The 12,385-nt window shown below is 50.3% G+C and overlaps 1 protein-coding gene across 4 annotated transcripts; it reads right to left on the minus strand.

Moving 5' to 3' along the window:
* Positions 1 to 344: 344 nt before the first annotated feature.
* Positions 345 to 11,256, minus strand: LOC100672502 (zinc finger and SCAN domain-containing protein 18). Of its 4 annotated transcripts, none has more exons than XM_023544130.2 (6): positions 10,573 to 11,244; positions 6,026 to 6,254; positions 3,731 to 3,807; positions 2,182 to 2,285; positions 1,403 to 1,494; positions 345 to 451 (listed from the first exon to the last, which is right to left on the minus strand). In XM_023544130.2, exons 1-5 carry the CDS (start codon positions 10,978 to 10,980, stop codon positions 1,473 to 1,475), a joined length of 840 nt encoding a protein of 279 aa, XP_023399898.2. In that variant the 5' UTR covers positions 10,981 to 11,244; the 3' UTR covers positions 345 to 451; positions 1,403 to 1,472. The 4 variants fall into 4 exon arrangements, with proteins under 4 accessions (XP_023399898.2, XP_064150421.1, XP_064150420.1 ...); XM_064294351.1 differs by having other exon boundaries at positions 6,026 to 6,429; positions 10,573 to 10,736; XM_064294350.1 differs by lacking the exon at positions 2,182 to 2,285 and having other exon boundaries at positions 10,573 to 11,250.
* Between the last annotated feature and the right edge of the window lie 1,129 nt (positions 11,257 to 12,385).

Here is a 12,385-nt window from a genome sequence, read left to right on the forward strand (position 1 = left end):
AGTTGCATGGCTCCCTGCAGTGGTGGCACCCCAGGCCTGCCCACTCAGGGACTGCAGGCCATGACCACCTACAGCAAGCTCCTCTCTCACATGGCATTGCTGGTGGTTGCTCAGACTGCAGTCACATGCAAGGCCCTGCCCACCCACACTTTCCAGGTGGGGCCTCCTTCTTCTGAGTCCTTGGTGCGGAGTAGCTGGGTTTGTGGCCACGGTTAGGCTCTCCCTAGCTGTGCCCCTGTCCTGAGCTGGTTTCTGGATGACTGCCTGTGGACTGCGATGACAAGGCTTGGCTCCCCCTCCTGGGGATCTGGAACCTTCTGCAGCTGTTCCTCCTCCCAGGCAGTGCCTGATGAGGGGTAAACAAAATCTTCCCTTGTGAACCTCTCCATCGTCGTCTCACCCACATGGTAGTCCTCACACATGCTCTCTCTGCTTTCCTGCCTCCTCCTGCCTGAAATGAGATCAAAATATGAGCGGTCCCCAGTTCCAGGGCTCGGAGAAGGAAACCGTCACATAAGTGAGAGAACTAAAGTGGCTGCAACAGATGCCAGGCATGCAGGATGGTGACCACGAGAATGGGGAGGTGGCCCCCAATGAACCATGTCTCTTGGGATTCAAGCCCTTGGGTAGTCACTCCCTGCCCCAAATACCCACACATACACGCTTGCTTGGCTGTGTGACCTGCCATGGCCAATGGGACATTAGCATGCATGATACAAGCAGAGATTTGATAAGCACCTGCACAGCAGTACTAACTCTCCTGGAATGCTCCCTCTGCCATCCTATGAGGAGGCCCAAGCTAGCCACTTGGAGAGGCAATGTAGAGCGGAACCAAAGCACCCCAGCCAACAGCCAGCCTTAGATGCCAGGCATGGTTGTCCAGACACCCAGATGACTTGTGGCCATGTGAGTGGCCCCAGCAGCCACTAGATAACACAGAACAGTTGCCCATCTGAACTCAGGCAACCCATAAACTCACTGGTTTTGAGTCAATTTCGACTCATAGCGACCCTAAAGGACAGAGTAGAACTGCCCCCACAGAATTTCCAAGGAGCACCTGGCAGATTTGAACTGCCAACCCTTTGGTTAGCAGCGCAGCCATAGCACTTAACCACTATACCACCAGGGCAACCCATAGGATCGTGATAATTAACATTCCTGTTGTTTTAAGTGACAAAGTGGTGGGGATGTTTGTTATGTAGCAAGAGATAGCTGAAATAACTAAATTCCCTGCCTTCTCCTTTGAAAGGGGTTGGAGAGGGACTATAGGGACAAATGGCAGGAAGACAATGAGTGAGGTCAAAGTTGAGGTCTTTGCTGAGGCTGGTGGAGCTATGGGGAGCCCCCCTCAGCCAGCGCAATCCCCAACCCCAGCCCCTGACCAGCACTAGCCCAACCTCACCTGAGAGGCTAGTCCTTGCATTGCTCCTTCCACCAGCGGAAGTTCTTCTATCTCCAACCTGGAGACACCATCAGGCTGGGAAAGCTGATACTCTGTGTGGGGTCAAAATGCCAAAAACTAAAAAACGCCTTGAAACCACAACAGAAACCAGCCAAACTGCCTCATGTTCTGTGGGCTGCCAGTGCCAGGATTCCAGCCTGGTCATTTTCTCCACATTCAGACACCCACCAAAGCTGCCTCTCCTGTCAGAGCCCCCAGTGAGCTGGGGTTCTGGGGGCAAGTGGGGAGAACAGGCACAGGAGGAGGGCCCACCTGGGCAAGGCTAGGGAGTGCATGACACTGGGGAAAGGCAAAGTTAAAGAAAATAAAATGAAACTATAACAAGCTTTCTAGGGGCTCCCTACCATAGAGAGTTTCTGGGGCAAGAATGTGGCATCACCTACTTTCCGCACAGAGGAATAAGGCCCTTCATTGGCCACATCTCACCTCCTGCCTCTGGGCCAGGAGGCCTTTCAAAATTTGGGAGCTTCAGGCCCTACATGCAGGGGCTGCAAATGCAAACACCTCAGGGCCTGGGCAGAACTCAAATGCACAGACCAAGAAAGGTACAGACCTCAACCAATGTGTTCAAGTTCCAATACTGTTAAAACCCTGTGTGTCCCAACCAAAGCGCCCTGGGGGCGTCAGAAACTACCACCCTCGAGCCAACAGTGTTAAAAGAGGGTGGAGGGCTGTGAGAACATGCGGGGTGGGGGAGGGGATGGTTCCTGCTGTCTTACCGCTCAGCAGCAGCTTTGTGTAGCTCCTCAGGTTCTCCTCCATGGGGTCCGAGGAGGCCCACTCCCCCAGGTGCAGGAGGCATGTTTGGAAACAACTTCAGCTTCTGAAATGGCAGCACGGCCCTGGTGAGCCAGGCCTCTGGTCCTGTTAAGGAAGGCCTCCCATCTAGTTTTTTGGTTTTCCCATCCAGAGGAAGGGGTGGACTCAGCAGTGGTACCAATGACCACAGCAGCACTGTCCTGGTGTTTTCCTATCACCATACATCACACGGAAGCCTCCAACTGGCAGGTTTTGCCAAAAGGCTCCATTTACCTGGAAGCCAGCCCTTGCGGTAACACCACAGAGTTGTGCTTCTCGGGTTTGGCACCATGGGCATTTTGGACAAAAAAGTCTTCACAGTAGAGCCATCCTGTGCATTGTAGGATATTTAGCGGCATCCCTGGCCTTCACCCACTAGATGCCAGTAGCACCCCTCCGCCTCACTGTGATGTTCAGAAATGTCTCCAGACATTGCCAAATATCCTCTGGGGGGCAAAACCCACCACAGGTTGAAAACCACTGCTGTAGAGGATCCAAAAGTTTCCTTCACCCCTCCAAGTATCTCCTAAGCCTCGCACTGTGTAAGAACAGGACGCCACATTAGTCATGCTCCCTGCCCTCAGGAGAGAGAGACAGATGGACATCACAGAGGAGGCCACGAGAAGATAAAGCTGGGCTGTGTGTCTGGGCGAAGGGCAGCCCTGTGGTGACATTGCAGCAGGGCCAGAAGGTTCAGGCAACGAGCCTTCAGAGCAGTGGGAACAGAACTAAGAGTGGAGAGCCTCAAGGGGACTGGGCTGCCCAGAAGGCAGGGCCCCTCGACAAGGAGTTTAATCGTATTCCGATCCATGGGAAAGCCCTGGCCGTGTGGAAGAAGGACTTGGGAGACGGGAGTTGGGGGGAGCAGCAGACGAGCAGGAACGGTGGGGAAGGGAGCTGTGGCTGATGGTGACAGAGCCTCTGGAAGAAACGGCTGCACCAGACACACTGGGAGAGGAGGGGTTGGGAGGGGGTCATCACCACAAGCTGGGCTGGAAGTGGGGGCTGCAGCAAGGGGGTGGACAAGGGTGGTAGGAAGGCATGGTACCTCCCCTAATTACCCTGGCCTCCCAATCCCTGCCACTCACCTCTACCTGCTCTAGGCCAGCCTTATCCCTCAGCTTTTTGGGAAAATGTGACACCTGGATGCCCACCCCCAGGACACCAGTCCTTGGGCATCATATCAATGAGGGAGGGAGGGGAGATACTGGCAAACCAGGTGGGACAGAGCCTTCTCCTCAGGGGCAGGCCCTCCTTCTCAAGGACAGGTCCTCTCCTCAGGGACAGGCCTTCCTCCTCAGGACAGAGCCTCCTTGAGGACAGGCCTTCCTCCTTGGGACAGAGCCTCCTCCTCAGGGAGAGGCCCTCCTCTTCGTAGACAGGTCCCGTCCACTGATCAGACAAGGTCAGCCCAGCCCAGGGCCAGTAGTGACCTCCACACACCAAGAACACACAACGGGCCCTACCTACCTTCGGCTCGGCCTCTTCAGGCTTCTGCTCACTGATGCTGCCCTGTTCTGGAAGCGTAGTGTCCAACGTGGACCAGGCTGGGAAGAAGGGACAGCAAAGCTGGATCGACTAGTTCTCCATCAGCTGGACACCCCCAACCAGTTAGGGAGGCCCTCACAGCCTCCCTTGATAGCCCCAGAGAGAGAACAAAGAGTCCTTGGAGCTGGGAAGACCTAGGAACCTGAGTCTGACGTCCCAAGCTCAATCGACACAGCATTTGACCTGGATTTACAGAGCGGCCAAGAAGAAAACAAAAAGAAGCTCAAGCCTACTGGTGGCCCCAGCAATGTGAACTAAAACCATGAAAGAGATAGCATTTTTTCACCCATGAGATTAGTGAGAAGCTTTTAAAAAGCAACAACAAATAATGCTGGCACAGATGCAGGGCAATAGGCATGCTCATTACAATGGCACCGAAAAGTGCTACAAAACTTTTGGAAAACCATGTGGAAATTTCTGTTGTGTGTGAAATGTTAAATTCAAACGTCCTTTGTCCAGTGGTCCCACCCTGAGGAACCCAACCTACACAAAGCTCCCATATACAGGATGTTTTACTGTAGCTTTCTTTGAAGGGCAGAAACCATAATGGAAGTGAATTCCAATTCTAAGCCGACAACAAATGGCTGAACACATAGAACGCCACACAGCTGTGGAATGAAACAGCACTGGATCTCCCTCCACTGGCCTGGAGTGGGGCCCATGAGGGACTGCTCTGTGAGAACCGTGAGTGGCCAGGAACATGTGGATCAGGCTCCCATGGAAACCAGCCACAAATCCTCTGCACAGGCAGGGGTGTGTGTGTGAGGGGGCGGTGTGCGAAAGATGAAGACACACCCCAGACCATGCCACTTGGGTTTATTTTAGGGAGGGGGTGAAAGAGTAGGAAAATTATCACATACCTTTTTCTTCCTATATCAATGTTTTTCACTGCTTGCAGTAAACACGTGTGATACGAGTAATATCCGAAATGGAATTTAATAAAAAAGAGTACTTTTGCAAGTTCTACAGAGCCTACAAGAAGTCTAAATTTACAGCACAGACTTGAAAGGCTCCACAGCCTCCCCTCCTCCCAGCGTCCACGCTGACACAGGGTCACCCACCCACCCTGACCCAAGCAGACTCCCTACCACCACCACACCCAGCCTCGCAAGCCGGCTGGTCACTCATGGGTCTCAGGGGGTGCCCAGGTCTTGCTGGGTTCTGGGTCTTTGCTGGCACTCACAGGCCTACCTGGTAATGGCAGACAGCACTGTACAACATCTTCCTACCCAGCCCCTCCCTCAAAGTTGAGCACAAGCCTGGGGAAACTGGACAACATCCACAGTGTTATGGACTGAACTGAGTCCCCCAAAAATATGTGTTATAAATTCTAACCTCTATGCTGTGGTTATAATCCAATTTGAGAATGGGTTGTCTTTGTTATGTTAATGAGACAGGATTAGTGTAAGCTGTGTCTTAAATCAATCTCTTTTGAGATATAAGAGATTAAACAAGCAAGGGAAGGAAGCAGAGATGGGGGAAGACACATGGCAAGCCACATGAAGATCACCTAGGAGCTGAAGCTCAGAAGAGACAAGACCTTTCTCTAGACCTGACACAGATAGAAAGCCTTCCCCTAGATCCAGTACCCTGAATTTGGACTTCTAGCCTCCTGAACTGTGGGAAAATAAATTTCTGTTTGTTAAAGCCACCTACTTGTAGTATCTGTTACAGCAGCACTAGATAACTTAGACAAGCAGTCACCCTGGGCCACATGCTAACAACCACACAGCTAGCCCAAAGGACCTCGGCCCACAGGACAAGCCCTCAGATGTGGTGAAGACCACCAGGTGCCCACCCAGTCCCAGTGTTTCCCTTCTCCCTATACTGTGGGAGTGGAAAGGTGCCCAGAACATTTAGCCAGTTCTTAAGGGGCTAGCCCATGCCCTAGACCACCTTTCCCTGTTCCTACTACTTCCTCATACATGGAAGGCAGACGTGAGGGCAGGAGCCCAAGAAGTCATCCTGGCCCATAAGACAACCACAGGGGGCAAACCACAGGGGGCATACCACAGGGGAGGGGGAGGGGGTCTGGAACCCTGCTGAAGTTGCAGCTCATCCAGTTTGGGGCTGCTCACCTCCGTGCCTTTTATATGTGAGAGAAATGAACTCTCTCCAGCAAACCATTCTCTGTCGATCCCAATTCTTTGAGAACACTCCCGCCCCTCGCCCGTTGTTTCTTCTAAAGCATTCTCTCCTCTAGGATGACAGCCTCACCTGGCTCCCCCAGGATCCTGGTGAGGTCCTCCACCAGGGAAGCTGCCTCCTTGCAGCTCTCGGGACACTGTGCCACCACCCAGGGCTGGACCTTCTCAGGCAGGACACCCAGGAACTGTTCCAGCACCAGCAGCTCCAGCATCTGCTCCTTGGTGTGGGTCTTGGGCCACAACCACTCCCGGCACAGCTCATGCAGCTGGGCCAGGGCCTTGTGGGGCCCTGTTGCCTCCTGGTAGACAAAATTCCGGAAGTGCAGGCAGGAAAACTCCAGGTTGGCTGGGGCCTGCTCTGGGAAGGGCTTGGGTTCCTCCAGGTCACTGGCTGCCAGGCCTGGTAGTTCCAGGAGAGTTCGGGAGCTCCTGGAGGTGGCAGACACCTTCTCCAAAGGTGGCATCTTTCCGAGCCTGCACTAGAAAATGCTATTGTGCCTACAAACCAAGGAACCCAAGAAATACCAAGGACAACCAACCACCACCAGAAGCTGGAAGAGACAAGGAAGGATTCTTCCCTAGAGTCTTCAGAGGAAGCATGGCCCTGAAAACATCTTTTTTTTTTAAATAATTTATTTTGTTGTTGTTGAAAATATACACAGAATGTATACCAATCCAACAACTTCTACACGTACAGTTCAGCGACGTTGATTACACTCTTGAAGTTGTGCAACCATTCTCGCCCTCCTTTTTCGAATTGTTCCTCCCCATTAACATGAACTCACTGCCCTCTAAGTTTCCTAGCTGATCTTTCGAGTTGCTTGTCAATTTGATCCCATGCAGATCCCTGCCAACATCTGGATTTCAGATTTCTGGCCTAAAGAACTGTGAAAGAATAAATTTCTGTTGTTTCAAGCCACCCAGTTTGCGGTAATTTATTACTGCAGCCCTGGAAAGCAAATACTAGTAAACCCATCCCCACAGCATATGACGTATGCAACATACCATGATATGTTTGGGTTTATACCAGACATATAAGGTTTGTTTAACAAAGAATATATTGTGGGGACCTCAGTTTAAAATACTATGGAGGAGCTAGGTATCTGGATTGTTCCTCCCATTAAAACAGCTAAAAATCTGTAATAAAATGTTTAATTTTTTTAAGTGAGGAGTGGGCAGTCCACTCTGCAGATTGGTGGACACTGCCTCCTTCAATTTCTGGAAATGGCATAGACCTGGACTGCACAAAGATCTGTCCACAGAACCAGACAGGAGACATAAGGAGTGGGGTACAGTAGGGCACGAAGGCGACTGTGGCAAATGGGAGAGCTCAGGCCTCAGTCAAGTCTCGCCAGTAGATTCCTGACTAACAGGAGAGCAGACACATCATTCAAGAGAAACCAGAATTCAGGACATTTATGTGAAATCTCTTGTAATTATCGGCAAACACTGAGCAAGCCAAACAACACAACCCAGCTGCAGCTGACCTTGTGTCTATGATGTTCTCAACAGCTATAAACACACAGGGACATAGACTCAGAGCTGTGTCCAACTCCTCTCAGGGCCCACCTCGATCTGCACCTCTCACTTCGGAGCCGGAAAATCCACTGACTCAGGTGGGAGGGAGGGACCCTAGACACCTTTCTGAGGAGGTACAAATAGGAAGATGAACCCAGACACAGCCCGAGCTGCTCCACTTGGCTGAATCACAGAAGCGAACCATATTTTGTTCCAAGCACTACCTTGAGGAATTCAAGGAAATCTGTGTGTGACCACAGCTGCAGCTGGAACGTTTTCTCAGCAATTCTACTTCTATAGAGAAAACTTTGACGAGTGAGCTAATGTGGGAACAAGGCATTGCTGATCTTTTCCTGGATGAAGTTGGGTCTGCTCTGAAATTTCTCCCCAAGGACATAACACAAGCATCTCGTGGCTGGGGGGTGGGGAGAATGTCAGGACCAAGTGGGATTGATTATTGCCTTGATTCCATTTATATGAAATATCCAGAACAGGCAAATTCACAGAAAGTAAATTAGTAGTGCCAAGGACTGAGGGAGGGCGGGAGGGGTGACTGCTAATGGATACAGACTTTCTATGGGGGGTGAAAAAAACATAAAATGAACTGTGATGATGGTTGCACAACTCTGTGAATATACTAAAAACCAATGAGTTGTACACTTTAAATAGGTTATTTTATGGTATTAAAGGATATGTCTGAGGTGCACCTGACCCAAGCCATGGTATTTTCAATCACCTCATATGCATGTGAAAGCTAAACAATGAATAAGGAAGACTGAAGAAGAATTAGAAGAATTAATGCCTTTGAATTATCATGTTGTTGAAGAATACTGAATATACCATGGACTGTCGGAAGAGCGAACAAATCTGTATTAAAGAAGTACAGCCAGAATGCTCCTTAGAAGTGAGGATGGAGAAACTTCGTCGCACATACTTTGGACGTGTTATCAGAAGGGACCAGTCTCTGGAGAAGGACATCATGCTTACTAGACAATCAGCGAAAAAGAGGAAGACCCTCAAGGAGATGGACTGACAAAGCTGCTGCAACAATGGGCTCAAACACAGCACCAACTGTGAGGATGGAACAGGACCGGGCAGTGTTTCGTTCCGTTCTACACAGGGTCACTATGAGTTGGAACCAACCCAACAGCACTTAACAACAACAAAAACAAATTATATCTTAAGAAAACCAAAAAACTCATTGCCATTGAGTCAATTCTGACTCACAGTGACCCTACAGGATAGAGTAGAACTGCCCCATAGGGTTTCCAAGGAACAGCTGGTGGATTTGAACAACTGATCTTTTGGTTAGCAGCTGAGCTTTTAACCACTGTGCCACCAGGGCTCCTATATCTCTTTAGAGCTGTTAAAAAAAAATGTGGCAGAGGCTCAGTGTTGACTGCTCCCCTCTCCCCTGTCGCTAGAAAAGCAGGGTTTAGAGGTAAGTGCAGAACGCTAAGTGCCCTCAGAAGACATTCTATGCAGGGTCCCATTTCCCTCAAGGAAAAGAAAAACCATACCACACCATCATCATCATCACTACCAGCACCATCATTGCCAGTATCACCATCATCATCGCCATCACCACTACCATCACCACCATCACCAGTGTCATCACCACTACCACCACCATCACCACCACTACCATCACCACTACCAGCATCATTATCACCATCTCCCTCACTCCCTCCTCTCCTGGCCCCATCCCCACCCTCCCCACCACCCCCCCCATCACTCTTTTCTCACTTCCTACAGGTCTGGACTCTAAAGTAACCACTGAGAGATGCCTTCCCTCACACTCTCTGCATGCTCTCACCCCCTCCATCTCACTCCCTCAGAATTTTACTCCTCTACTGACTGCCCCCCAACACCCAGAAACCCTGGTGGACTAGTGGTTAAGTGCTATGGCTGCTAACCAAAGGGTCGGCAGTTCAAATTTGCCAGGCGCTCCTTAGAAGCTCTATGGGGCAGTTCTACTATGTCCTATAGGGTCACTGTGAGTCGGAATCGACTCGACCGCACTGGGTTTGGTTTTGGTTTTGGTTACTGACTGCCCCATCCACTGGAATGTGAACCCCAGGAGAGCGCAGCTTTCCCACAAGCAGGTCCTGTGTTCTGCACAATACCTGGCTCAGTATTTGTTGACGGCATAAACTGTTTTTAAGGATGCAGGGTTCCCCACTACTACCAAAAAGTTAAACAGTTCTCTGTCAAGGGGTATGCTGATTGTGCTTTTTTTTTTTTTTGGCCATTACAGACCTTCACTCCCTAAACTTGGGGTCACGTTTGTGATATATTTGAAGGATAAATGGAGAAGTGGAATTCCTGGACCCAGTGGCCCAGGCGACCTCACTCTCAACAGCCCCTCTGGATACCTCTGTCCCTACACTTGTGTTTTAAGTCTCTTTCCTTCTTGATACTCTCTTAATCCCCTCATCTCTCCGCAGTCTGTAGTAGGGCACCCTCAACCCACTCCCAGACATCCAAAAGAGGGTGGCCCTGGCTCCTCCTCTACCCCGGGGTTCCTCGGCCCCTGACACCCCTACCCCCGCCCTCACAGGGTTACCCTAACTCCCTCCCAGCCACAATAGGGAGGATCCTATCCCCTGGAGACATCCTGGGCTCTGGTCCCTCCCCCCCTTTATCTCACCCAGGGACTCTCAAGCCCTCCCTCTCCAAGGCTCTTCCACTCCTACAAGGGCGCTGTAAGCCCCTCGGACTCACACCGTGAGGAGGCCCCAGGCCCTGGGGCGCACTCCCGGCCCCACCACGCCCAAGGGGTTTTCAGCCCTTCCCCCTCCCGGACTCACAGCCGAGGCGGGAGACCCAACCCCTGAAGTTCCCCTCTCACCACACCCCCTCCCATAGGGTTCTCAGTGCCCTCGCTACACGTCAGCTCCTCCTGGACCTACACCCGCGGAGGCCCCATCCCCTGGGGACGCCCAGGCAACTCCCCCACAGAGGTTCGCTCCAAGCCCCTCTCCTCTCCTTCCCCACAGGGTCATCCGGGGACGCAGCTGCGCAGTACACACGGGTCTGACACGTAAGACCTGCTCAGAAAAATAACATCGCAGCGCCCGAACCCGCCGGCCGACGCACCTGCTGCGCGGTACCCCGAGGCTGGTCCTGCCGCCAGAAACCTGAAGGGGCGTGATGGCGGCCGGCCACATTGCGCGTGCCCGCTGGTCCCACAAACGAGACTACGACCCCCAGAATGCCACAGGGCCAGGGCGGGGCAAAGAGAAGTTGACAGCCAATCAGAGTGATCTCCTCTTTCGGCTTCCGACATCCCCTTGCGCCTGCGTCACTTTCGACGCCATGGAGATGGGTAAATAAGCGGATTAAACAATTCCTTTGACAACCAGAAACGAGAGACAAAAGGAGAGACACAGAAAGGGAAGGATACAGACGGGGAGAGATGCGTATACCCAGAGAGGAAGAGACAGACGGGGAGTCCAAGAGACAGGAAGACTCAGACGGGAGAGACACAGAGGAAGGGAGAGACATTGAGGTGAAAAGAGGAGAGACAGAGAGGACCTAGACACACAGAAGCATAAAGATAGGAAAACTCGGAAATGGGCAGAAAAAAAGACAGAAAAAAGAAAGAGACTGAGACCCAGAGATGGAGAGACAGAGAAGGCTAAGAGAAGGGAAATCACGGAGATCCTGAGAAAGGGAGACGTGAAAACAAAGAGACTCTGTTTAAAAAAAAAAAAATGATGATATTAAAGACAAAGACACAAAGAAAGATAGGGACAGAGACAAGGAGAGGCCATCAGGCAGAGAAAGGGACACGGAGACAGAAAGAAGGGGAGATTTAGAGAACTGATTCTTTGCCTGACCCAAAGAGTTTAATAGTTTTTCATTTTTCATGTTTTAAGTCTGTGATCCATTTTGAGTTCATTTTAGTATGAGATATAGGTCGAGGTTCATTTTTTTACCTATGGAATCATTGTTCCGGCATTATTTATAGGAAAAACTATCCTTTCTCCACTGAATTTCCTTTTCCCTTTTGTCAAAAATCAATTGACCATATTTGTGTGGGTCTATTTATGGATTCTGTTGCATTGATCTGTGTTTTTGCCAATACCAATTATCTTGATTACTGTTTACCTACCTACCTACTGTGTGGATCATAACAAATTGTGGATAACATTGTGAAGAATGGGAATTCCAGAACACTTAATTGTGCTCATGAGGAAGCTGTACATAGATCAAGAGGCAGTTGTTCGGACAGAACAAGGGGATACAGGTTAGTTCAAAGTCAGGAAAGGTATATGCATCAGGGTTGTATTCTTTCACCATACCTATTCAATCTGTATGTTCAGCAAATAATACGAGAAGCTGGATTAGAAGAAGAAGAATGGGGCATCAGGTTTGGAGGAAGACTCATTAACAACCTGCATTATGCAGAAGACACAACCTTGCTTGCTGAAAGCGAAGAGGACTTGAAGCACTTACTAATGAAGTTCAAAGACCACAGCCTTCAGTATGGATTACACCTCAACATAAAGAAAACAAAAATCCTCACAACTGGACCAATGAGCAACATCATGATAAACGGAGAAAAGACTGAAGTTGTCAAGGATTTCATTTTACTTGGATCCACAATCAACAGCCATGGAAGCAGCAGTCAAAAAATCAAAAGATGCGTTGCATTGGGTAAATCTGCTGCAAAGGACCTCTTTAAAGTGTTGAAGAGCAAAGATGTCATCTTGAAGACTGAGGTGCACCTGACCCAAGGCATGGTATTTCCAATCGTATCATATGCATGTGAAAGCTGGACAATGAATAAGGAAGACTGAAGAAGAGTTGACGCCTTTGAATTGTGGTGCTGGCAAAGAATATTAAATATACCATGGACTGCCAGAAAAACGACCAAATCTGTCTTAGAAGAAGGGCAGCCAGAATG

Source organism: Loxodonta africana, chromosome 11, assembly GCF_030014295.1.
Source record: "Loxodonta africana isolate mLoxAfr1 chromosome 11, mLoxAfr1.hap2, whole genome shotgun sequence".
NCBI lineage: Eukaryota > Metazoa > Chordata > Mammalia > Proboscidea > Elephantidae > Loxodonta > Loxodonta africana.

What these genes read in the sequence shown, in the direction of transcription:
- LOC100672502 (XM_023544130.2), bottom strand. Translation starts at nt 10,980, where the DNA reads ATGTCTCTCCCTTCCTCTGTGTCTCTCCCGTCTGAGTCTTCCTGTCTC. An exon ending in CTCGGGGTACCGCGCAGCAG is followed by an intron (nt 6,255 to 10,572) that starts GTGCGTCGGCCG and finishes TTTGTCTACCAG; the next exon opens with GAGGCAACAGGGCCCCACAA. An exon ending in CAGGATCCTGGGGGAGCCAG is followed by an intron (nt 3,808 to 6,025) that starts GTGAGGCTGTCA and finishes CCTTCTTCCCAG; the next exon opens with CCTGGTCCACGTTGGACACT.